At 40.6% G+C, this 27,170-nt stretch overlaps 1 protein-coding gene across 1 annotated transcript in view; it reads left to right on the top strand.

The window, feature by feature from the left end:
* Positions 1 to 27,170, top strand: part of ANXA3 (annexin A3) — a gene marked incomplete at both ends in the record, with an annotated part of 60,740 nt that overhangs the window by 20,297 nt on the left and 13,273 nt on the right. Inside the window, 8 exons of the mRNA XM_080697384.1 lie at positions 3,064 to 3,158; positions 6,223 to 6,336; positions 10,968 to 11,058; positions 17,090 to 17,169; positions 20,378 to 20,434; positions 21,057 to 21,150; positions 22,663 to 22,758; positions 27,071 to 27,129. Coding sequence (XP_080553510.1) covers positions 3,064 to 3,158; positions 6,223 to 6,336; positions 10,968 to 11,058; positions 17,090 to 17,169; positions 20,378 to 20,434; positions 21,057 to 21,150; positions 22,663 to 22,758; positions 27,071 to 27,129 — 686 coding nt within the window. The remainder of the gene's footprint in view (positions 1 to 3,063; positions 3,159 to 6,222; positions 6,337 to 10,967; positions 11,059 to 17,089; positions 17,170 to 20,377; positions 20,435 to 21,056; positions 21,151 to 22,662; positions 22,759 to 27,070; positions 27,130 to 27,170) is intronic.

The raw sequence follows: 27,170 nt of genomic DNA, 5'->3' as shown, positions 1-27,170 counted from the left end.
CTCTTTGCCTCCTCTATGAATTTTAGGATCAGCTATGAATTCTATGAAATATACTCGTAAGAATTTATGTCAGTGTAATTTTATCTTATTTCTGTTTTAGATGAAAGTATTTCTTCATGTTTTATTTTGCTGGGGATTAAACCCAGGACATTCTACCTCCAAATACACGAGCCTTTTCTTTTTTTATTTTGAAACAGGGTCTCATTATGTTGCTGAAACTGGCCTAGAACCTGTGACCCTCCTGTTTCAGCCTCAGTACTGGGCTACAGATGTGCACCATCACACCCAGCCTCACATATCTCTGTCCCAATGCTCAGTTGACTGTTTCCTGAGGTCAGCACCAGTGAACTGAATGAGTGAATGAATAATCTTTATATTCTTTTTTTGTGTGTGTGTGGTACTGGGGTTCCTGGAAGCCCTTCTACCTCCGGGCTACACTCCCAGACCCATTTTTACATTTTTATTTGGAAACAGGGTCTCCTAAGCCAGTGCGCGCGGCTGGCTTCGAACCTGCACGATCCTCCTGTCTCTGCCTCCCAAGTGCGGGGATTACAAGCGTGTGCCACCATGCCCGGCATAATCTTTATATTCTATTTCTTGTCTTTCTTAATGTTTCTTCATGTGTTTTTGTTTTGTTTTGTTCTTTGGTACTGGAGATTGAACACAGAGGCATTCTACCTTCAGCTACACCCCTATCCCAGCTTTATTTCTTATTTGGAAACAGGGTCTCACTAGGTTGCTAAGAGTCTACCTAAGCTGCTGCGGCTGGCTTTGAACCTGCGATCCCTTGTCTCAGCCTCCCAAGTACTAAGATTACAAGCATGTATCACCATGCCTAATTTCTTCATGAGTTTTTACATTTTGGCTTATGGACCCTCTTTGAGTTTTTGTTTGCGAACAACACATCTGACTTGTTCCAAATCCAGAGCCAATTATCACAATGGCATTTACATTAGGAATATTTCAGAAGCAGTCTCTCAACAATGATGCAGCTTGGTTTAGTTACTGTTCTTGAGCATGAACAAAAATAAGAGACAAGCAGCTTCCAGGCATACAGACTACACATAACTGAATAGTTACATATGTTTGGTGTCTGGGTGCATAGGGTGTAGAGATACAGAGAGGGGGTGTGAAGTAAAACAGAGACAGAAATCAGGAGCTGGTGTAGGAGCTAAGGGGCTTATTCTTTGTCCTGAAGGTTACAGAGAGCCATTAGGGTTTTAGCCAAGGGAATGACATGACCAGGTTGCATTTCTTAAAAATTTACTTAGACAGTAGTGTATGGGATGAATTATGTGGGGGTCAGATAGGGAGGCTATTTATCCAGTATGGTAGGACAGAGGCACAGTAGCAAAGGAGAGGACAAATTCAAATGATGCAAATAATTGCTACAATATCAGGAAAGAGGAAAAGAAAGGTATGTAGGATGATTTCCAAGATTTTTTGTTGGATGGCTATACCCATGGCCATATCATTAATGAGGGAACACAGAGTTAAAGAAGAATTAGACTGTAATCCCAATATTTGGAAGGTTGAGATAGGAGGATTGCAGGTTCACAGTCAGCCTCAGCAACTTAGCAAGACCCTCAGCAACTTATTGAGACCCTATTTAAAAATAAAAACAATAAAAAAGGCTAGGGGTGAAATTCAGAGTAGAATAGTCCTAGATTAAATTCACAGTGCCCCTAATTTTTTTTTTTAAAAGAGAGGAACTGCAATGTCTTCCCCCTGGAGCATGCCTAGCTTGTGATACTTAACAGGTAGAGATGTGTAGTTCTGCACTAACCTGATGCTATTAAAGGCCAACTTAGTAATCAGAATCAGAGAGTACAATTAGGCTTTAATCTAATTTCTCTTAATCAACAATATAGAAAAATAGAAGACCCCAAATACAGAAGGGTGCATCCTCCACTAGGAGACTTAGCAGATAACCAAGTGCACAGATTCTTTTGCCCCATCTTGATGTATCACCCTCAAGAATATGTTTAAGTCACCTCAACACAGAGAAAGTGAATTTCAAGTTCCAGTTGATTTTTACACCATTCTAATCAAACATCCGAAGACCTCTTCAAGCCAATTAAGAGCTTCCAGCCTATAGTTCCCACATTGGTGTGTGTGTGTGTGTGTGTGTGTGTGTGTGTGTGTGTGTGTGACTGGTGATTGAATCTAGAGGCATTCTACCTTTGAACTATTCTCCATAACTACTTTGAAACAGGGTCTCCCTAAGTTGCTGCAGGACTCCCCAAGTTGCTGAGGTTGGCCCCAAACCTGCAATCCTCCTGTCTCAGCCTACCAAGTACTGGGATTACAGGCTTGTATTACCACCCAGCTCCACATTGGTCTTAATACTGTAATTACCAAGAAAATAGTGACCTGGTGCTCATCCTCAGGCAGGCCAGCCGCAGCCCTAGCCTGAGGTTATTTCCCTGTGCTTGCAAACACTTGGTTAATGTTGGCATGTGAAATGTGAAGTGTGGATCAGAGATAGAGATCCATGTTTGGTGGTCAGATATTTGGGTCTAAATTCTTGCTGTACCACTTGGAAGCTGTGTGACTTTGGCATGTTCTCCGAGTGTTCATGTCTACATCCTCAGGACAGCTTCATCCTTGATAACCAACAACAACAACGAGGAGGAATGAAGAGGTACCCGGTGCCGGGAAGGTTCTCAGTAAATGTCAGTTCCTGTTTAGTGGAGAGAGAGTTTGCTTTCAAGTGTGGGGATGAGAGATAAGTGCTGACCAGTGGGTACTGAACCTCGCAGGGTGAATGAAAGAGAAGGTTCCTTGTTCCTCTGTCTGATCCACAGAAAGGAGTAGACAGTGGTTGACAATGGTTGTTTTTTCCCCCTCCCCAAACTATCCAAATAAAGCCCGCTCCATTTTCCAAAAGGCAAGCAAAGTATCAAAGAAAGAAAAATTCTGACCTATATGAAGCCGGACATTAAAAATTCAAATGCCTGACTCTGCATTTGTTCCAGGCCACTGATCAGTTTGCTTTTGTTCAAGACAAATATTGAGCATCTTGGGGTTGATGGTGAGTAAATTAATTTTTATTTCTTTTAGGAACTGACGAGAAAACGCTCATCAACATTCTGACCGAGAGGTCAAACGCGCAGCGACAGTGGATTGTTAAGGAATATCAAGCAGCACATGGAAAGGTACAGTTTGATTAGCAGGATAGGCGAGGAAGCATCAATTGTTACTGTACCACCGTTGCTCATACCATAGTGTGAGTGTGTCCTTGGGTCTTCCCCGCACCTCATCTCACCCCATCCTCCTCTTGGCCCCTGGTCAAGTATAACTGAAGGTGCCCAGTGCAGCCAGGCAAGAACCTGGGACCTGAGTCCTAGATTTGTCTTTAACTGACTGAACCTGGGATCTGAGTCCTGGTTTTTTCTTGGGCCTCAGTTTCTTCACCTGGAGGATAAAGAGGGTTGCCTCAGATCTAAGGGTTCCCTTACATGGGTCATTCTAAGCCAGGCACGATTTTCTTCTCCACCTGGCAGGGATGGAGAATTTAGATCACCGCAAGTGAATGCCGGGGATTCCAGCTTCCATTGGGGTGGGTTTGGGAGCTGCTAAAAATCCTCCAGGGCACAAGACAGACTGCTGCGACAGAGTCATCTGCCCAACGTCTGATGGAGCCTGTCTTAGATGGTCTTTAATTTTTCTTCCAGTTTTGAAGTATTTATGTAATTGCAGGCTTAATTCCCTCAGCCAACACAACTTACTAAATACCAGACACCAGTTATGTAAGAACACGTAGGCCTTGGTATTTGCTTCCGACCTGCTTTGTTTATCCTCTATTGGTTGAGATTTGCTGTATGTCAAGAGTTATCTTAGACATTGGGGACCCACTGGCATGAAAAATTAGATCCTTCCTTCTTCCATACAGCTGACATTCTACCAGAAAAGTAATAAACAAGTAAATAAAGTAAGTTCAGAAATTGGTAGGTGCTATGAAAAGTTAAAATGTGGTGGTATGTTGGAGGGTGACTGGGGACCAGCTCCCTTACTTACTGACAGAGTGGTAAAGAAAGGCTATAGTAGGGCTTGTTACTTACTCTCAACTAAATCTGAACAGTACTGAGGTTCTACTCTGTATGATCTGATGGGAAAACATTTTAGGTAGAGGGCGTAGCAAATGCAAAAGTACCAAAGCAGAAACGAGCTAGAAATACTGAAGAAACAGAAAGAATTCCAGTATGACAAGGATGCAGAATTGAAGGGGGCAGAGAAGAGAAAGGACCTGGAAAGAGCAGAGCATGCTGGGCCTTGAGTCCTTCCTTTCTCTCTCCCTCCCTCCCTCCCTTCTTTCCTTCTTTCCTTCCTTTCTTCCTTCTTTCTTTCATCTCATTATGTTGTCCAGGCTGGTTCAAGTGATCCTCCCACCTCAGCCTTCATACCTTGCAACTAACCCTTTTTGTTTGTTTGCTCTGAGATAGGTCCAGGCTGGTCTCAAGGGACCCTCCCATCTCTGCCTCCTGAGTGCTAGAACTACAGATGTGTGCTACCATGCCTGGCTTGGGCCTTGGGTTTTGGTATAGAGTTTAAATTTTATCCTAAGGACAACAGGGAACTATTCAAAGTTTGTAAACAAAGGAATGTTATAATCCAATTTTTTAAAAAATTAATTTGGCTTCCGTGGATTATGAACTTTGGAAAAGAAAGGGTGGAAACAGAGACCAGCCCAGCTATTGAGAAAGTCTAATGACCATTCAAAACCAGGTCGAGAGTCACCTCCTGAGCATCCTCCAGACGCTCAACATTACGACTGCTTTTCCACTGACGAGATACTTGATATATTATACTGACATTCTATCTTTGAGTATTTTTATTTTTTCTTATCAGGGTTTAATATCCCAGAGATAGGATTTTATCTGATTTACATTTAAAGGCTAAGCACAGGTCCAAATAACCACATGTTGAATTGGAGGAATTGCCGAACATCTGGAAAAGGCAGACCATTCACATCAGGAAACATGAATGATCCCTTGGTCTTTCAGTCTTTTCAAAATGTGGAGAAACGATGGAGGAAAGGAAAACAGCCATTTTGTACAGTGGGATAAAACGAGAGCATGTAAAATAAGATTTGTTTGCAAAGTCTTGGGTTGAGGATAGATAGCAGCAGAATTTAGCATTTAGAGAGGAAAGAAACCCTGTGGCAATTCAAGCAGAGGCAGTGTGGGTCCAAATTATCATAGCCACTTCCAAGGCTGCCAGCCTCTAGGTCAGAGCTGAAATAATCAGGAGGAAAAAAATCATTTTCTTTGAATAATGGAAATGAAAACCAGGTTACCTGACTTTCGGCAAGAGAGATAGACTGTACTTAGGTGATGTGTGAAGACAGTGCCAAAGGGTGCTATCAGTAAGTAATGTCACCCATTGCTACCCTGAAAGTTCCCCGGCTCTTGTTACCAAAAGCATCTTCAGCTGCCTCCCATTTCCATGCTCTCCCCAGAGGCAAGTGACCAACCAGTCTTTCTTCTCCGTTGTCTTTGGAGTTTTTTGGAATCACTGAGAAACAGGCACCCAGGAATAGAACACACACCAGTGAAATTGGTGTGAATTTTAAGGTTTTTTTCCTCATTTCTTCTTCCCTGTCCATCCCAAGAATTAAGCATTAAGGACCCATTTTGCTGTTGTTTTAGTTGTACATATTTATGGGGGGTACAATGTAATAATTTGACACACGTATAAAACATCTAATGATCAAATCAGGGTAGTTAGAGGAAAGGCATTTTAATAAGGAGATCCTAGCTGTATGCACATGCAAATATTCCCTTTGGCTTCCTTTATAAAATCCTTTATAAAACCTTTTTATCATTGCTTCCAAAAGTTTTGGAAGCAATGATAAAATGCAAATTAACATCCATATAAGTATGCCAACAAGCTGTGTACACTGGTGCATATCTATAATCCTAAGTACTTGGGAGGCAGGAAGATTGATACCAGCCTGGGATATTTAGTGAGACCCTGTCTCAAAATTAAAATAAATATATAAAAGGTGCTGGGAATGAGCTCAAAGGGAGAGAGCCCCTGAGTTCCATCTTCGGTTTAGGAAAAAAAAAAAAAAAAAGAAGTATTTTCAACGTTTCTGTTTATTTCCTATAGATAGGCATGTTTTAATCTTATTTTGATTCTTATAGTCATCTTTTACTAGGTAACTTTAGAGAAGGGAAAAGTATTTCACAATTTCTTCCTTGGGGTATTCTATTGTAGGAGCTGAAAGATGATTTGAAGGGAGATCTCTCCGGCCACTTTAAGCATCTCATGGTGTCTCTTGTGACACAACCAGCGGTGTTTAATGCAAAGCAGCTAAAGAAATCCATGAAGGTATGAGTCCTACACCCACCAGTCCTACCCAGGATTTGACTGAGTTATCAAAAACCGAGCTCTTCCAGTGCCTGTGTGAGACATGGGTGCACTCGGATACCATTTGGATTGTGCACTTCAGGAGGCAGGATGACTCTGAAATAAGGGGCAGTGGTGGAGCTCAGATGCTCCTGGGCTGAAAGAAAAATGTCAGGGCTTTCTTTTGTTTATATTTTGGACATTGTTTTGGTCAGCATTCTCACTGCTGTAATCCGAAACAACTGGCCAGCGCAATTTAGAGGAAGATTTACTTGCTCACAGGTCTGGAGACTTCAGAGTGATCAGTCCCTGTTAGGCTGGGCGGAGTCTGCAGATCTCAGGGCATGGGACAGGAAGCAGAGAAAGAAGAGCAAAAGTGCTCTACCCTTACAATGTGGAGGCTGGAAGCAAGAGAGAGCACAAGCAAGGGCATTCAAGGACACAAGCACTGTCCCCAAGGCTAAGGCCACAAGCACTGTCCCCAAGGCCACATCCCCAGTGACTTTCCTCCTTTAGCCACATCCAACCTGCATAGCTTACCACCCAATAAATCCATCACAGTGCACTTATCCACTGATGAGGTCAAAATCTTCAACTGAGATTATGTCTACCACAAACATCAATGCATAAACTCTTTCAGGGGACATTCTATATCTAACCCTAACAGACACTGCCAAATTCGGTTTTGTTGTCATGGAGAGTGAATAGCAATATCATCAACCCCATTGCTTAGACCAAAAACCTCATATTGTCTTTGGTCCCTTGCTTTTTTTTTTTTTTTTTGCTTTTTTTTCTTTTTTTGCTTCTCACAGCTTCCAAATGTAGCATCAAGTCCATTGTTTTTACTCCAAAATCCACTGCAAATATACGTGATTATCTCAGAAAGTACCACTACCATTCTACTGAGACCATAGCATCTCTTGAGAGAACCAGTAATGTCCTTACTGGTTCTTTCACCTCCATTTTTTATCTTTTAATTAATTCTCTATAGAATAGCCTTACTACTACTACTACTACTACTACTACTATTATTATTATTATTATTATTATTATTATTATTATTATTATTATTTGGCACTGGGGATTAAACCTAGTGGCATTCTACCTCTATCATATACTCCCAACCATTTTAATTTATTATTTATTATTAAAACAAGGTCTTGCTAAGTTACTGAAGGTCTTGTTAAATTGCTGTGGCTGACCTCAAACTTGCCATCTTTCCTCCCAAGTATTGGGATTACAGATGTGTGCCACCACACCCAACTCAAAATTATTTTTATAAAGTGAAATTATGTTATTCATCTGCATAAATCTTCAGGGGTGTGAACACTTAAAATTTTAACTCTTCAGTTTTTCTGGGGCATCCTTTTCTTTTGTTCTCCCTCCTCACCTGGTCTAGGTGTTCCTTTTTTGTAAGGATCACCTCACTGTGGCATGGGGCTCATGTATGGATTTTTCTGACCATGAGCTCTGTAAATTCACCTGGTTTTGTTCACCTGGTTATGTATGATAACTAGAGAATATATATCTAAACCCTTGGGCTCAGCCAAGAGTTGCACTTCAGGGCATGTAGAGTAAAAATTCAGCACTCTTTTTGCATCACCAGTCTTGTGTCAGCCCCACTATTTGACCTGAGCACACCTACCAACTCCACTATTGTCATGACCCATGCTGCCACTGCATGTGTGTGTGTGTGTGTGTGTGTGTGTGTGTGTGTGTGTGTGCTCCTGCATACATGCTTACTGGGATTGAACTCAGGGCCATGTATGTGCAAGGCAAGTGCTCTACCACTGAGCTACACCCCCAGCCCTTTTTATTTTATTTTATTTTTGAGAAAGGCTCTTGCTAAGTTGCCCAGGCCAGTCTCTAACTTGTGATCCTCCTGCCTCAGCCTCCTCAGTACCTGGAATTCTAGGCTCATGCCACCAGACCTGGCACTCATTGCTTCTTTCAAGTGACATCTTTCAGATCTCAGAGGCTTTTCAGACAAACGCATATCGTTGACAGCTCGGACAGTTTCACAGGTGTTCCGAGTGATTACGAAGACTCAAACCTCTTGATTTAAGTCTTTCTGTGGGGCTTTCTTGGTCAAGTGAATAGTGAGCCATTTTCCAAGATCACCTGACTTGACTTATAGGCAAAGCCAGTTTTAGTTGTTAATTGTACGTATTCCCATCTAAAATTATATATGTTTCCTTTGTCCATTGATTTATTATCTTTTTTTCATCCAAAAAGAAGGCAAGCCTCCATCATGACAAAGAGCCTCATTGGTCTTAGTCTGTTTTTTCTGATCCTAGAGCAAAATCTGAAATGAAGTAGGTGCTTAGCATACTTATCAATAGGAAGAAGGGGAAAGAAAGGTGCCTGAGTGTGAGCCATAAATCATAAACATATCTGGGATGGGAGTTATTTTCTTTTCAATGGCAGTGGTATGGGCATCTGAGGAGCAGATGGCAAGATGCACAAGAGATTGCCGTGAAAACCCTGGTACGAGAGAGAGCGGGGTGAGAGGATGAAGGAGCCTGCAGACGGCAGTGCTGATCTGAGGGCTGTGGAAGGAGAGCCAGAAGGAAAGAGGTGCGGAGAGGAAGAGCCTCGGTCAACTGTGCATCTGTGAGAGAACCTGGCAGGCTGATGGGGAGCTCCTGAGCGGAGGTGGCCCTTTGCAGGAGTCCCAGGCGGGGCAGAAATGGCCCTGCTCCAGGACCTCTGCTCAGTCACTGGCTGGTGGCAGCCTGGAGCCAGCATGACCTCAGTGAGAATTCTGTGGCAGGTCCAAAAGTGTCGTGGGTGCTGGTTATTAGCCAACTGCATTCTTTGCAGCAGATAGCAGATACTCTTTTTTATTTTTTCTGGTACTGGGGATTGACCCAGGGGCATTCTACCGCTGAGCTATACCCCCAGTTTTGTTAAGTTATTGAGGCTGGCCTCAAAACTGTGATCTTCCTGTCTCAGCCACTTAAGTACTTGGAACTAGAGGCATGCACCACCATACCTGGCCAGATTCATTCTCTCTCTCTCTCTCTCTCTCTCTCTCTCTCTCTCTCGGCACTGAGGATTGAATCCAGGGGCATTCTACCTCTGGGCTATACCCCGAGACCTATTTCTTTTTTTAATTTTGAAAGAGTCTCACTAAGTTGCAGAGAGTCTCACTAAGTGGCTGAAGCTGGCCAGGGACCTATGATCCTCCTGTCTCAGCCTCACAGGTACTGGGATTAAGAGCATGCGGCACCACGCGCCTCTGGCTAGGTGCTTTTGAAGTGAAATGTGAACAGTGTGCCTCTGTGACTGCCATGGATTAGATTCACCAGGAAGCATTAGAAAATGTTCTCCTTTACGCGTATACACACACACACACACACACACACACACACACACACACACACATCTAAAGTAAGCATTCCAGGCAGGAAAGAGTGTGGTGGCGCTACCAGAATCAAGGATCAGTCTTGAGGCTTTGCTATCTTTAGTTCATGATTTTTACTTCTTGTTCAAAGATGGCAGTTTAGGATTAGCCATTATATTTTCATTCCGGTCAAATATAAAGAATAAACAAAAACCTTTGTGTCTTCTCTCCCTCTCTTCAAGGACACCCCAGCACATGCACTTGATACCTGTGCACAAAACCAGTTGGTCAGAATTTAGTTATATAGATAAACTTTGCCCCAAAGGAAGCTGAGAAATGTAGCCTTTATTTGGTTAGCTAGGCACCAAGTTAAACACTGGAGGGTCTATTGCTAAGCAACAGAGACAAAAGAGATATTGGAGGCAGCTAGGAATCTCTGCCCTAGAGGGATAGAACTCAGTCCCTGTTCATTTGCTCTGTTGGTCTCATTTGATCAAGGCCTATTGTAAATGGCTTCCCTTAAAAGCACAGTGCAATTCAGTGACCTTAATGTAAACGCAGCCGAGAGGCAACTAGTCTCCAAGATAGCCAGAGTATGACACAAACTGCCGAGGATTTGAACAAGAGGATGGTGCGCGCTGAGGAGCCCAACTCAGGATCAATCAGTGCACCACTCATGCACAACACTTAGAGAGGCCTTTCTAAACATGGTGGCATATTTGAGTGCTCAGTGGAGTTTATCCTACTCGACTAACATTTCCAATCTTTAATGACCTAGTCCCTTTCCTTTAAACTTTTTCCTCCTAGAATTATCCAATTGATTTTGCACTAAAATAGGATATTTTAATGCCGGGCGTGGTGGCGCACGCTTGTAATCCCCGCGCTTGGGAGGCTGAGACAGGAGGATCGCATGGGTTCAAAGCCAGCCTCAGCAACTTAGTGAGACCCTGTTTCCAAATAAAATATTAAAAAAAAGGTCTGGGAGTATAGCCCGGAGGTAGGAAGCCTCTGGGTTCCACCCCCAGTACCACCAAAAAAAAAAAAGGATATTTTATTGAAGAATTTTATGTCACCTAACCCCAGATGACTTCTTTTCCATACTAAAATGTTAGGAAAATTAGAAAACTACTTTAGAGCAATAGGAGACCTTATATTGATTTACTCAAAACTGTTCTTTCATCTGTATAAATTAAAATACTAAGACTGAAAGGCATGAAATTAAGTTTTTTTAAGTGTTCTAAAAATTAGATTTCCTTTTCTATTTTAGGGCACTGGAACAGATGAAGATGCCTTGATTGAAATCTTAACCACCAGAACAAGCAAGCAAATGAAGGAGATCTCTCAAGCCTATTACACAGGTAATCCTAGTTTCCGCTCACCTTTACCACTGTTCACACATACCTGAGCCAAGTTGCTTTCCCAGAATCCCACCACTCTGTTCATGAGGCATTTTTAGAAGACAAGAATTATAGGAAAAGGATACATTCCAACATGGGCTGTGAATTTACATATACAGTATGATCCGAGCTGGAAACGGCTGCATAACAAAGACATTAGCTTTTTTTTTTTTTTTTTTTTTGGTGGTACTGGGGATGGCACCCTTCTACCTCCAGGCTACACTCCCAGACCTATTTTATATTTTATTTGGAAACAGGGTCTCTTAAGCCAGAGAGTCTGGAACCTGCGCGATCCTCCTGTCTCCGCCTCCCAAGCACAGGGATTACCAGCATGCACCACCACTCCTGGCAGACATTAGCATTTCACATTTAGAATATCACAGCTGCAGTGGATTTTGCTCTCAGTGATCACTTAATTGAATCAACCATTTTCATCAATGTGAGACTCAAATCATTGCTTATTATATTATTATTATTATTATTATTATTATTATTATTTATATGTTTAAAAACATTCCAAATTGACTAGTGATTTCTGGAGAGGGAAATGCAATAAGCCACTCAGGGGCTGTGTGGAGCATATGGACTCAATACAATTAGCTAAAGTGCTAACGGTTCATTAGCTGTATAAAAATGAGAAAGTCCTTACAATGCAATTCTGACTCTAACAGCATTAGTGTAACTTCACAGGTGAAGTTCCAGTCTCCATAAGGCCCTCCTGGCTGTAAACACCAGCCTGTGTTCCCAGGCTGCACAGGCCTCTTACTAATTGGCTACAGATCCAGTCCCCATTGTCCTCTCAGGTCCAGCAGCTCACTAGCATGACTTGCAGAACTCATGAAAGTGCTATATTTATAATGACATTGTAAAGGATGCAAATTAGGATTCTACAAATGAAGAGACACACAGGGAGATGTCCAACATATTGGAGGGTCCAACATGAAGCTTCCACCCTCCTAGCCCACTGATGTATAATTACCAGCTAGCAAGCTCACTTGATCATTGGTTTCCATAGTTTTTATTGGTGTTTTAATACTTATGGATGATTGGCTGGATCATTGTTCACATGACTGGACTCAAATCTGTAGCCCTTCCTTGCCCTAGAGGTGGGTCTATTATCATGGAGCTCAAAGCCCCCTAATCATAGGTTGGTCTTTCTTATTTGATTACCCTCCATTTTGAATCATCTTGTTAGCATAAACTTACAAAGCCCCCATGAATAACAAAGACCCTCTAACTACTTGAGAAATTCCAAGGATTTAAAGGCTACCTCCTAGAGACAAAGACCAGCTCAATTATGCATTGTGCAACAGCCCCCTATAACCTTCTCCAGGTACTTTAAGAAAGACATGTTTTAAAATGTGTGTTTCTGGGGAGTCAGTTGTGTAACAAAAGAGTTTTTGCAGCCGGAGAGGCCCGAAGAAGGAAATACTAGGCCCCGGATGGTTATTAGAGGGGTTACTTAGGGCAATTTTCATTAGAAGGTAAATACCCTAATGACTGGTGTTTCATCACTGAGGCACTAATCAGGGTTGAGTCAAAGAAATAGAAACAGCAATGGGTATTTTAACAGAGAACGCTTAATAGAAGTACCTTGTAGAGGACTAAAAAGGCAACGCAGGAACACGGAGGATAATATAGCGAATAACCCCCAAGACTGGAACCACAAAAAAGTGAGACTGGAGTTGTCTGAAACTAGAAGTTCAGAAGAACACGAGGTGCCTGGCGCTGGTGACTCGGGGGCCCAGAGGAAGGTTTGCTGTTTCCAGGTTGAAAGGTCTTTGCTGAGTTGGCACTGACTGAATCAGCAGACAAATACCATGTACTTCCTCATCAGTCCTGCAGTCTCCCTCTACTCCCCCTATTGGTGGAAACTAATAGGAAGTGGGCGACATGGGAGTAGATGAGAAAATTACTTAATACTAGGCATAAGTGGGGATTTTGTTGTTTAAAATCATTGGTTTTAAATATTTCAATAAGGTTTATATATTTTTAAAAATATAAAGAATAGATCCAGATGCTCTATCCTAAGGTGACTCTTATTTCCTGGTGTCTCTTTGAAGCTTGCTGCTCCAGTGACAGCACCTGCCCTGTGATATCTCCCTAGCACCTAGCATTTATTTACCAACAATCCCAGGACATATAAGCTCTGTGAGTGAGGGATTCTTATTTATCTTGTTCCTTGCTATATCCCCAATGCTATATCCCCAATGCAGAGATATGTTCAGGTATTTATTGACTAGATGGCCCTCAAAGTTGAGGTTGAGGTTTGTCCTAGTCTTGCTGCTGAAATACAAAGGCCTGACCATGTAACTTAGAGGAAGGAAGATGTATTTGCTCACAGTTTCCTTGGGGACTCTGGGGTTCGGTTCATGTGAGGCTGGACACCACTGATCTCAGGGCATGGCAGTGGGAAGTGGGGAGAGAGAGCACAAGCCTTCACTCTCACGCCCTGGAGGCTAGAAGCAAGAAAGTGAATGAGCGAGGAGGAGCCATAAATAACCCCAAGGCAGCAGCCCCAGGGACCCATTTTCTCCAGCCACACCCCAACAGCTCAGGCCACCACCTAGATACATCTATTACAATGGATTTATCCACTGCTGAGATGACAACCAAGCCCCACTTTCAATGTTGCTACCTGTTTCCATGAGGGCTGGAGGGAATTCTGTTTCCAAACTGCCAGAGCCAGCCAGCAAAAGTACAAGTTCCGAAGAGAGGAGTGAGGATGAAGAATTCAATTCTAAGAATTTGATTCAACAAATTTTTAATTCTATCATGGAAGGGTCGCCAGTACACTCCCGGATCAATATCTCTACTGACCTATCCTGGGTTTATCACTCTCATCCTATTTATACAGTTCCAGGTCAATCAATCCCTCGTGCCATCACCACCTGTGCACATAATGGTCAAGTCAATCAACCCTCGTGCCATCACCACCTGTGTGCATAACGGTCAGGTCAATCAATCCCACCTAAGCTCTCAGACCTTGAACTTTCCATGATCCCAAACCTTATTGACTCTGGGCAAAGGACAGTCAGAAGTATTCTTTTAGGGGAAAACCTTAATGGCTCCCCACTCCAAACCATTACAAAGTCTTAAGAGCCAAGTGAAAGTTTATCATTCAGGACCATGATTTGCAAATATGACCAGTGATAATAGCTCAAAGCTACCAAAGTTTTGTTTTCTATATGAAGTAAGTTTTCTAAGGCTGTCAGAATAGAATTGCATCTAGGCTACTGTGATTACTAGATTAATGAACACAAGAAGATGCTGAAGGTAACAGTCTCAGCAGTACCACCCTAAGAACCCAGTTATCTTGTCACGGCCTCCGCATCAAGCAAGCACCCGTTGTTCCCTGTGCTGGCTCCCATTTTAGTAACTTTGTGCCTGTCATTATTTGTTTCTAAGGGTCTTCACATCACCAAGAAACTTCTCTTTTCTTACCAGATGATGTCTGACTGCCCAAGGCTTATGTTTTTCTATGGTGTGAGGTTATTCTTGCCTTCTGTTTTCTGTCCATTTTGAAGGGGGGAGGGGTCTCTTACTTCTTTGTGATCTACTGTCTTTGCCTCTTGCTCTCTGTAGCTCACTTTCTGAGAGAGAAGATTCAGTAGGTTCAAGAAGTCACTAATAGAGAGCATTCTTTGGGGTGGAGTTCTCCCACCAGGTGACCTCTTTGCTGTTGGCTGTCTGTACCCTGGTGCCAATCCTACTGCGGTCAGCTGAAGCAAGAGCAGTGGTGTCATATGATGTGGAATGGTGACACAGGCATAAGAAACCCATCAGAGGGGGCTACCATCTTGGCCTCATAAAGAGGCCCAGCATCTGATATGCCTCATCCAGTACAACCATGCAATAGAGTCTAAATAAATAGAGAGCTACACATTGAGCGTCTTCTGGTGTTCTGCAGTTAACAGCGAATGAGAAAACACTGAATCAAGGGTCAAGAAATCATTCTAGTTCAGGAACCTACACTGCTAAAATATTGTACTTATTTTTCTATACTCTGTAATGTCCCCAAATACATAAAGTAGTTGTTAACTTGGATTGAAATCCTTTTCATTTTAATTCCCTGATTTCCTGCAAAATATCTGGAGCAAAGGGAGGCTATGTCTTATCTAAAGTCTCATCTAGATAATTCTGAAATGACAAAATATTCCTCTAAATTACAAAAACATGGGAGCTTCATTCTTTGACTTGATTTTTTTAATTAAAAAAATTTAACTAGAGGTAAGGATAAATATAATGATGAAATGACTATTAGGAACAATGATTCCTGCTAAATGTTATCACCATTGTGATCAACTATTTATATTTATAGTGGGGTTTGCTTATATGAATTACTTTGAAAAACTACAGATTTCATTAAAAAGGTACTAAAAGTAGGCTGAGGAAGTTTCTATTTCAACACAATTCTTGCTATTAGGTAATCTAATATTACTTTCTTTTTTTTTCTTGCTGAAGATTTAAAAAACTTTATTAAAAGATGGAAATACAGAGAACAGGAACAGCTCCATACTAGACAGGCATGGAGGGATGACTCGAATGAGTACACCCTCTCATACTACTTTCTATACTTGTCTTTCATTGGTTTAAAAGACTGAGTATTCACATGACCAATTTATATAAAGTTCTTGAGAATGATATAGACAGTTTAAATGGCTACCTGGTGCCACCTACATATATATATATATATATATATATATATATATATATATATATATATATTGGCTGCAAAAAGATGACTACTCCATGGATAAACAGAGATGAAGATTTATAGGTGGGGGCTGCAGACGTAGCTCAGGGGGAGAGCACTTGCCTAGCATGCAGGAGGCCCTGAGTTCCATGCCAACATTGCAAAATAAAATAAAATTGATGGCTACCTTATATCATAAGCTGTACGAAAGGTGCTATAACTAGACTGTACTAAAATATGTGAATATACAGCATTTGTTAAGGGAAAATAGTATAAGCTTTAGGGTAGCTTTTTTATTTTCGAGCAATATCAAATATTCTGATCTAGGTATATTTGTTACAATTTAGGTTAGTTTCAATAAAATTAAAAATACCAGGGGCTTATATAAGATAGGCATTTATTTCTATTTTATGTCTGGAGTCTACCAAGTCTGGAGATGGACAATTCCAAGATTGGTATAATTACTCCAAACTTTCAGAAACTGAGGCCCCTTCCTGATTACTTTTGTGCCATTGCTAACATGCATCCTGATCTTCATAGTCCAAGCTCCAAGTATCAACCCATGTAGAAGGCAGTAGGATCAAGAAAGGACTACTGGTCTACCCATTTAAGGAGAATTTTCAGAAAAGCTACATATGTCTGCCTACATTTGATTGCAAAGTACTTAGTTTGGGAGCTGCTCCTAGAAAAGAGGAAAGCTAAGAATGTAGTTTTGGGGCTGTGTGCATTATGTCTTGCTAAAGGCTATAATTCTTTTTATATGAAAAAAAGTAATGGAAATTGGAAAGCAAATTAGCAGGCTGCCCACTGTATATGTTCTTAGTGCCATTTTGTCAGATTAAATAAACCATGATTAGAATAGCAGTTCTTCCACATCTACCACAACACAGTCTAGAAATAGCTATAAAAAGAATATCCCCATCTCACAGTAGCAGAGCACCAGGAAGTCAAATATAAAAGCAAGATTAATTTTATCAGATACTTATTTCTTATGAGTATTACCATCTATACTTTTCTCTTTTAAATAATATTTTACAGTTTGTCAAGACTTGATTTCATTCTTTGTGTGTATGGTACTGGGGATGGAACCCAGGGGCATTATAACTCAGAGCTACATCCGTGGCCCTATATTTTATTCTTTATTTTGAAACAGAGTCTCACTAAAGTTACAGAGGGCCTCACTAGGTAGCTGAGACTGGCCGCAAACCTGCGATTCTTCTGTCTCAGCCTCCCAAGTACTGGGATTACAAGCGTGTGCCACCATGCCTGACTGATTTCATTCTTATTTGTTTTCAGTATATAAGAAGAGCCTTGGCGATGACATTAGTTCTGAAACATCTGGTGATTTCCGGAAAGCTTTGTTGACTTTGGCAGATGTAAGTTTTTATTTTTTAACTCTCCAGTAACTGCATGCTCAGCAACAAATTTTGAAGAGTTTAAAAAATAACCTGAGACAGCGAGATTGCAGTTTTCCTTATGAAATGATTTGGCCATGTTACGCTTTCATTGCTGCTATCAGTAAAATATTCAGCCAAGGTCATAAAAGCATGCATGCTGACTGGTATAACAATAAAATTCTGGGGTTCAGTTTATGAATTAAAAGTGTTTTGGTTAGGTTTCATAGTTCCTTAGAAAATGTCCTGATAAATTATCTGACATAAAAATAATTAGTTTTTCTTTCCATCACAAGTGTCTTCATTTTTAGAATATCTTTATTTTCTTCTGGACTCCAAAGAATATTTACTTCTTTTAAGTTAAATGAGAAGAGCCAAACATGGTGGTGCACACCTGTGATCCCAGTACTTGGGAAGCTGAAACATAAGATCACAGGTTCAAGGACAGCCACAACAATGTAGTGAAACTCTCAGCAACCTAGTGAGACCCTGTTTCAAAACAAAAAATAAAATAGAGGTGGAGGTATAGCTCAAAGGTAGAATGCCCCTGAGTTCAATCCTTTGTACCAAATAAAAATTAATTAATTAATTAAATGGGAAGTATGATAAAGAAGAATTATTTTCAGACATGCGTATTAAATTCAGAAATGAGTATCAGTTTCAGAATTTAAAAAAGAAGAAGACTTGCAAGTTCGTGCTTCCCACCTTGGAAAAGCTGCTAAAGCCATTAATCACTGTTTGATCAAATGAGGCCACTCCTTGTTTCTTTATTTAGAACCCTCCTAACTTCCATAGTAAAGTTGGTTAAGGTGAAGGATGAGTTGTATTCACAGACCTCTGTTAGAGAGAGACTTCTTTCAGCTGATTTACAAAGCGCCTAATGTGAGAGAAAAATCTCAGTAGTAGTCTCAGCCTCAAGACTCAAACAGCACTTGTCAAAGTGAAGCATTTTGTCCTGAGGAGATAATTTATCCTAATTATGTTTTCAGTTATTTTAAATGCTGAAAGCCTTGTGGAGGTTGAGCCCACAAACCCAAATTTGTGAAGCATTCCTGCAAATATGTACTCTCAAAGATATCTAGTCCTAAGTGAATGTCCGTCTGCCTGGACGTGAGCTCATCTACCCAGAGGAGGTAGAGAGTGAGGTCCCAGGGCTGGACCAAACAGAGTCGGACTCTCCTGGTGCCTATTAGCCTCTGTCTCTGAACAATTTAAACCTTAAAGCATCATTTTCACATCTGTGCAATTAAAATACTGATAGTGCCAATCCTGTAAGGTGCTATGAAGGTTAAAAGGGTGAAGGACATATGTGCGGTACTTACACATAGAAAGTGAGCAATACATGGTGGTGATGGTTTGTGATTATTAGGGCTAATGAAAATCAGCATTTTTTAATTGGAGCACAGCACACAATGAAGGAGAACAAGAAGAAGGCAAACTAACTGCTACAGAGCTCAGCAGCACAAAAAAGAAAGCAGGCCAAGACCAGACAGGCATGCAGAGTCCTAAGGTTTGAAAATAGGAGCAAATCTGTTTTAAAATATTATAGCCAAATTTTTGTTCATCTATAATTTTCACAATTATTCAGGGAACCCTGTTTTCACCTTCTATCCTAACTACAGAATCTTCAGAATTAGCATTGCAGGTTTTTTTTTTTTTTAAATGGGCTGTATTTTTAGACCAGTTTTAGATTTGCAGAAAAACTGAACAGAAAGTATAGAAAGTTCCCACATGTCTCACTTCTCCCTCTCAGTTTCTCTATTATTTATATCTTGCATTAGTGTGGCACTTTTATGATTGTTGCTGAGTCGATAACTAATACGTTAACTGAAATTTTTAGTTTATATTGCAGTTCACTCTTTGTGTTGTACAGTTCTATGAGTTTTGATAAATGTATAGTATATCTATCAGTATAATATCATATAAAATAGTTTCACTGCTCTAAAAGTCCTCTGTGCTCTGTCTGTTTATACCTCCCTTTTCCTAACCTCAGGCAACCACTGATCTTTTCACTGTCTCTATAATTTTGTCTTTTCTAGAATATCCTGTGCTTGGAATCATATACTATGTAGCTTTGCAGACTGGCTCCCTTCACTTGATTATATCCTCTAAGGTTCCTCCAGGTCTTTTCATCACTAGATAGATAGCTCATGTCTTTTTAGCACTGAATAATATTCTGCTGTATGGAATATTTGTTTTATCAGTCAAAGGGCATAGGGCATATTGGTTGCTTCCAAATAATGGCAATTTAGAATAAAACTTTTATTAAAATTCATGCACAAGTTTTTGTGTGGACATGCCTCCAACTTATATCAAGGAATACAACTTCTGGACCATAAAGTTAGAATATATTTAGCAATATAAGAAACTGCCAAACTGTCTTCCAAAGTGGCTGTACCATTTTCTATTCCCACTAGCAATGAAAATGGAAGTTCTTATTGTTCTATATTCTCACCAGTATTTGGTGTTGTCTGGGTTTTGGATTTTAGCCACTCTAATAGATGTATAGTAGTATTTGTTTTTTTTTTCTTTTTCTTTTTGTGTGTGTGTGTACACGTGTGTGAGTGTGTGGTACTGGGAATTGAACCCAGGGAAACTCTACCCCTGAATTACATTCCCAGCCTCATTTTATTTTATTTTGAAACAGGGTCTTTCTGGCCTTGAACCTGTGATCCTCCTGTCAGCCTCCCAAGTAGTGGTATTAGAGGCCTGTGCTACCTTCTGTGGCTATATCTTACTGTTTTAATATGCAGTCTCCTAATAAGCATCTCTTCATGTGCTTTCTTGCCATCTGTCAATCTTTGGTGAGGTGTCTACTCAGATCTTTTGCTCACATTTTAACTGGTTTGTTTCTCTTCTTGCTGAGTTTTTAAAAGTTCTTTATATATGTTTGTTATGCATCCTTTATCAGATATGTTTTATAAACATTTTCTTAGTCTGTGGCACTTCTTTTTATCTTTTTAGCAGCCTTTGAGTTTTCAGAGGAGATCAAGGTTACAAAGTTTGTGTGATTTGCTACAAATTTCATGCCTAGTCAGTGGCAGAGCAGGTTCTGCAGCCCAGAGTGCTCAGTTCTTCTCTGCTCTGTGGCCTCCATTGGAGGAAAAGCCACCAAGATGTTCTGCTGATTGTACTGAGTAGTAGATCTCTGTCCTCAAAGAACTTACTTTTTTTTTTAATCCCTTTTTAGGGTAGAAGAGATGAAAGTCTGAAAGTGGATGAACATCTGGCCAAAAAAGATGCCCAGGTCAGTAATAGAGTGAAGAAAATATCTCCCTCGAACTATTCTCCCCTTGATAGCTTTTGTATTTCAGTAAAAAGAAATAGAGTGGCCAGGTATGACAGCACATACCTATAATCCTAGTACTTGGGAGAGTGAGACAGGAAGATCACAAGATCAGGACCAGTCTCAGTAATTGAGCAAGGCTCTCAGCAACTTGGCAAGACCCTGTTTCAAAAATAAAAATAAAACAGGCTGTGGGTTTGACTCAGAGGTAGAACAACTCTGAGTTCAATTCTCAACACCAAAAAAAAAAAAAAAGGCTAAGGGGTAGAGAGTAAGAGGATACCATCTGGGGCTATTCTCTCATTTTTTTGTCTGAGACAGAAGTCTGGTAACCGGGGCTCACCAGACTGAGGGTTGACCCAGCCTCTTCCTTCTCCAATAATAGTGATAATTTCCCTTGACCCTTGACTTTTGCCCCTTTGACCTTCAGATTCCTGATCTGCTAAAAGTGAGAGTTTTAGAAAATAGGTGATCTTACCAACCTCTAAAATATAGTAAAGCTCCTCCTCTTCTCATCCCACTCCCTCAAAAAGAGAGAGAATTGTGTCCAATAATATGTACATCTTCGTCCCTGCATCAACAGATCCTCTATGATGCTGGCGAGAACAAATGGGGTACAGATGAAGATAAATTCACTGAGATCCTGTGTTTACGGAGCTTTCCTCAACTGAAACTGAGTATGGACTCACAGTCCTTTCTGGTCTCATACTGTTTTTGCCAACATTTTTGGGGTTCTGGAAAATGAAGTTAAAAAGTGGTAAAGTCTGTTCCAGCTTATGTATAAACATTTAAGGAAACAACATGGAAAAGCTATATTTTAACTCAAGGCAGTATTGAAGCTCCTCTTTTGTTTCCCCATAAAGACTCAGTAGATTATCCAGTGAGGAACAGCTGGGAACAGAAATAGCAGGAGAAGCAGAGGGTCCCTCCCTCTGGGGAGAGCACAGAGGCCTGTGTCTGTGGGCTGAGGAGCCCGGCTGATTACTGCTTTCCTCTCCCTAGACAGCCACTTCCCAGAGAAGCCAGGCATTGCACACAGTTTTGTGCTGATTAATTAATACTGACTGATGCTCAGCTTTTTCAGCTGAGGACCTGCCTCTCACTCATGCTTCTTCCTGAGCTGTGTGTGAACAATAGAAGTCTGGACCTCTCTTTACCATGGACATCTCTGACCGTGGCGTCCAGGTGCCCATTTAGAGGGAGCCACATACACAACTAGCCTTACGTAAAGTTGATGAAAGAGTGAGGGAACTCACACGTATTACCATGGCTTTCTAATTCTGAGATTATCCTTCTGTTATTTGGGAAATTATTGATCTTATAAAATAATGGTAATATAATTGCTTGATGCATGTTTTTGCCTCAAAAACAAAATCACATGATCCTAGATCTCTTCTCAAAATTTCTATTCAAAATTTACTTAGAAAAAAAATATTTACTTGGTGGTATACAAGATCTGCCTGTGTACTTGGTGACATAGGTACAGGTTTTGCTTGAGGCAAATACTTATCAAAAAATTCAAATGCCTGCTGGTGGGTGTCAAGTAGGCCGTACTGCCTTGGAGAATGTATCATTCAGCACTAAGAAATCTTCATAAATCAGATTTCTTTAAGCTGGGTGTTGTGGCACATGCCTATAATCCCAATACTTGGGAGACTGAGACAGGAGAATTTTAGGTTCAAGGAAAACCTCAGCAGCACAGTGAGACGCTCAGCAACCTGGCAAGACCTTGTTTTAAAGCAAAATAAAACCAAAATAAATGGGGGGGGGGAGTACTGGGGATGTAGCTCAGAGGTAACATTCCCCTGGGTTCAATTACTATTAACACACACACACACACACACACACACACACACACACACACGGATTTCTTTAGCTGATAAAACATGTTGTTGGACTAACGATGACAGCATTATTTCTTTAATTTAAGAAATAGCATAGGTAAATTGTTTATCATTTAACTATTCAGGCTATTTTAAACATTTCAACCTAGGAGGAGGGGAGAGAGGTCGTTGAAGAAAAATGGCCTATGAAGTTTAGGTTTTATTGTGCTCGAATTTTGAGGGTCTGAAGAAGCAGTTTTTGAGCTTGCTATTTGATCTGCAGCATATCAAATAAAAAAAGCTGAGATACACTCCAGTGTGGTCAATTGGGATGCTTTAAATATTTTTATGGTATTCCTTTTTTAGCATTTGATGAATACAGAAATATTAGCCAGAAGGACATCGAGGACAGCATTAAAGGAGAATTATCTGGGCATTTTGAAGACTTACTGCTGGCCATAGGTAAGCTCTTGAGTGCTAATAAATGGAGTTAGTTTGCACTTCTTTTAACTCAATGTCAAAGTGAGCTCCTTTCATGTAAGAATCGCCACTGATCCATCTCTATGTGCCCCACAGCCCCCAGCATAAACCACAGGACAATTGACAAATACTGTTAAATGATGCATGAAGAGGTTATCTTTTTACCTCTTATTTTGACTTTTAAATTTGTATTTGGCTTGTCACCATGTTTAGACTGTAGACTCCTTGAGAGCTGGAATATTATATTTATACTGACATTTTTATTGGCTTTGTTGAAAACTAAGACCAAAGCCAATTTGGTATTTTACTACATTTGCTTATTTCCGGAAGATGCCCATGGCCTCCCAAAGTGGAACCAAGGTCAGAGCTCCAGGTCTCTCCCTCCTTGGTTGAGTAAGCAGGGAGTATGTAAAAAAATAAAAGTAAGTTTTGGGCTAAATCTGTTTCTCTATAGACATGTGCAGTAACAGGTGGTCAGAAACAATCATACAGCAAGAAGTTCTCATCAGTCTCAGCACCAAGAGGGCATCTTGCAAGAAAAGCGCATTCAAGGGGATAAAGACACTGCTTGAAGGCAGGATTCTCGAACCTTCTGATCAGGAGTCAGGCAACCAAATCTGTGAAGTGCTTGTATGCACACTAGAATTGTTCACAATCTTAAGCTACTCCAATTTAGCGTGGTCACTGAGCTTAGGGCAGGTTCCTTCTCCATTAGTGCCAGGGTGGGAATACCCAGACTGTACCCATCATGTGAAGTGTTTCTAGCATCCATCACAGTAACTCCTAGCACCTCTGGTGTTACTATGTTACTAAGGTAATCCAGGGTTATTTCCCCTGAAGGTGAGCCTGGGATTGATCATTCAAATGTGAACTCCCAAGCCAGGCACATGCTTGTAATCCCAGTACTTAGGAGACTGAGACAGAAGGATCGCGTTTTGCAGACAGCCTCAGCTACTTAGTGAGGCCCTTTGCAACTCAGTGAGACCCTGTTTCAAAATAAAGAATAAAAAAATGGGCTGGGGTATAGCTCAGAGGTAGCATGTCCCTGGGTTCCATCCCCAGTACTGAAAAAAAAAAAAAAGTGAATTCCCATCCCTGAAGGTTGAACTCCCAATTATATTTTGAAATAATTTACCACGCTGGGCACTGTGCCAAACCCCTTAAAAATATTAACTCATTTAAAACTCATAACAATCCTATGAAGTAGGTACTATTATCCCCTTGGTAGAGATAGGAAACCCAAGGTACAAAGAAATCACCTGGTGTTGTCACCTGGTCACACAGAGGATAAGACAGCACTTGGTTTCTACTACAGGCCTTTAGGCACCATAGTCTGCGACAAGCACAGCCACTTGGATGTGTTGCAGTGTAGACACAGACTGGACACAGTCTATGCTAAAGTATTTTAAAGTAAATGATAGAATATATACCAGAGAACAAGTAACCTCTGAGTTCCAAGCTGCATTCTAAGGGCTTCCTCCAACTTGTCAGTTCCCTTCTTAACCTCTCTTCCATGGCAGTGATAGGGCGCCAATCAAAAGGCAAAAAACAAACAAACAAACAAACAAAATCTTGACTTATAAAAATATTAAAAGTTAGCCAGGTTTGGTGGCACATGCTTGTAATCCCTGCATTCAGGAAGCTGAGACTGGAAGATTGTGGTTCACGGACAGCCTCAGCTACTTAGTTATGCCCTCTGCAACTTAGTGACACTGTTTTAAAATAAAAAGAATTTAAAAATAGGGCAGAGGGTGTAGTTCGAAGGTTGAACGCCCCTGGGTTCCATCCCAAAAAAAGTTAAGCCAAGAAAAATGAAACTAAGTCGTGTGTGTGTGTGTGTGTGTGTGTGTGTGTGTGTGTGTATACTGGGGACTGAACCCAGGGGTATTTTACCTCTGAGCTATACTCTAGCTCATTCTCTGAATCATTCTACCAATGGAATAAAACATTTAAAATATTTTTATTATTGAGTTATAACTTACATACAATAAAATTTCCCCTTTAAAATGTACAATTCAGTGCGTTTTAATCTATTTACAGAGTTTTGCAATCCTTATCACAATCTAAGTCTAGGATGTTTTGATCAGCCCCCATAGAAGGCCTGTCCCCATTGGCCATCACTCCCAGCACCCCTAACTCCCAGGCTCTGGCAACCATTCATCTATTTTCTGTCTCCATAAATTTAACTAGTATGGATATTTCATATACAAGGAATGTAATACAATATGTCAACACCTTGTGTTCAACAGGAAAACCCATTTGAGCTGTATCATTTTGGAATTATATAATAGGAACCTACTAGTTGTCAAATAAAATCAAATCCAGACTTAAAAAAGAGAGGCTTTATTCAAAAAGACTGTTATAATAGGGAGAACACTTTGCTCTCAGAAATATGCAAGAGTCTTGGAATCAGACAGGAAGGTCTTTGCTTTTCTAGGGAGGGAGAAGCAGGCCCACAGGGACTCTGAAGGGGAGCTGGATCAGCGGGTCACTGGGGTTTGAAAGAGCATGTGTCTCCCTTGGTCAGCTGGTTCTTGAGATATGCTGACTTGAGGCACGTCCTCATCTCAGTGCTTGCTTGGTGTTGGGGGACAAGCCAAAGTTCAGTGGTCCAGGGGAAGAAAGAGGCCTGACTGAGTTGGGTCAGGGCCATGAAGAGGTAAGGAAATGAGCAATTGTGAATCCTTGGTCACAGCAGTTAACTCAAACAGACTCCCCACATTTGCCTACCTGAGACGCTTAGACACGCTGAGGTGCTAAGACAGGCCTCCTTACCACTGAAATATACTGCCGCTGCCCACGTGTTCAGACAGGACGAACAAGACTGGGCATTGACGAGCATGTGGAGAACAAGCTAAAGGGAGAGAAAGAATTATAGAGAGAGAGGATTGCCCAAATCTAGTTGAGGGGTGATTGTAAAGTTGAATAGGAGAAAAAAGGGTTATGATAAGTTTGAATCAAATTATTAAGGTTTACTTAATATGAGTTTGGGAAAATTTAGGTAGCATCGAGATGGTTGATTTCTTGTCAGAGAACTTCACATGCAATAGTTTTCTTGGTTTTATTTCCCTTAAATCACTTAAACAAACCAAGTCTTTTAAGCTGTCCTAAGAGAGTCCATAAGCCACTGTGAGGACGTCAAGACAGACTTGTTCTTGTTCCGAGATCCAAAGACATCCATCACGTTTTGTCTCATTTATCTCCATAGATCACTTGAGATTATAAAAATAATTAAAGAATATTTTTATTTTATGTAAAAATAATATGTAAACCAGAAGTATTGTTGCACATCTGTAATCCTAGTATTTGGAAGCCCAAAACAGGAGGATCACAGGTTTGAATTCAGCCTCAGTTACTGAGCAAGGCCCTTAGCAATTTGGTGCAACTTTGTTTCAAAATAAAAAATAACACAGTCTGCATGTAAGCCATTTTCAACATGATCCACAAAAATAAATAAATAAATAAAAAATAAAATAGAGCTAGAAGTATAGTTCATAGGTAGAATGCTTCTGGGTTCAATCCTTGGTGCTCCCAAACAAAACAAAACAAAATAATGCATAAATATATTAAAATATATTTAATTTTATATAAAAATAATTGTGCTGCAGTAAACAGGTTTGTTCCCCATAGACTTTTTTCATGTTATTTAAAAGATAATAAATTTGCTCCTAGTTTCTGTCAGTTTCCTTTCTCTGGTTATATTTCTGGCTTACTTATTATTTGAAGATAACAGTATTTTTTAGATAATTGAATTTAAATGACAGGCACCCGTTCTTATATAGTTACTCTAATCAGCCTATACATCATAGTCCACTTATTTTAAAAGAAAACCCTTGTATGGGGAAGAATGGATTTCAGCTGAACTCTAGTGCCCCCTCTCACCTAATGAGTTATTTTGAGCCACATCTCTGCAGTTATTAGGCCCAAGTTATTCATCAGTAACCAAGGATGCTAGCCTGAGTGACGGAGCACCCCAGGGAATTCTTGGTGTAAGCGTAGGTGTTCAGTGTGTCTGGGATGGAGAGATGAGTCAGACACCGTAGGAGTTTCTTTGGCAGGTGATTTTATTTTCCCCATGGCTGAAGATAATTATCACGCTAAAGTTCTGTGCAAATATGACATAATAAAGCTTTGAAATTCAGGTTAAGCAGCCTTTCATTCTAAATAAAAGCCAGCAATGGGAAGGGGGAGAGTGGTATAATGAGCCGAAGACTCTTTTTTTAAAAACATATTACTATAGATTAACCCAATTTCTATTAAGTGAAGCCAATTGTTGCTTTGCTTTTTATAACAGTTCATTGTGCGAGGAACATGCCCGCCTTTTTAGCTGAAAGACTGCATCACGCTTTGAAGGTGAGTCTGGAAATTTTATGTGCATTCTTAACATCTGTCAA

The sequence above is a fragment of the Muscardinus avellanarius genome, assembly GCF_963383645.1.
Source record: "Muscardinus avellanarius genome assembly, chromosome: 6".
Lineage (NCBI taxonomy): Eukaryota > Metazoa > Chordata > Mammalia > Rodentia > Gliridae > Muscardinus > Muscardinus avellanarius.
The sequence above is the reverse complement of the archived record's forward strand: the minus strand, read 5'-3'. Positions and strand labels throughout refer to the sequence as shown.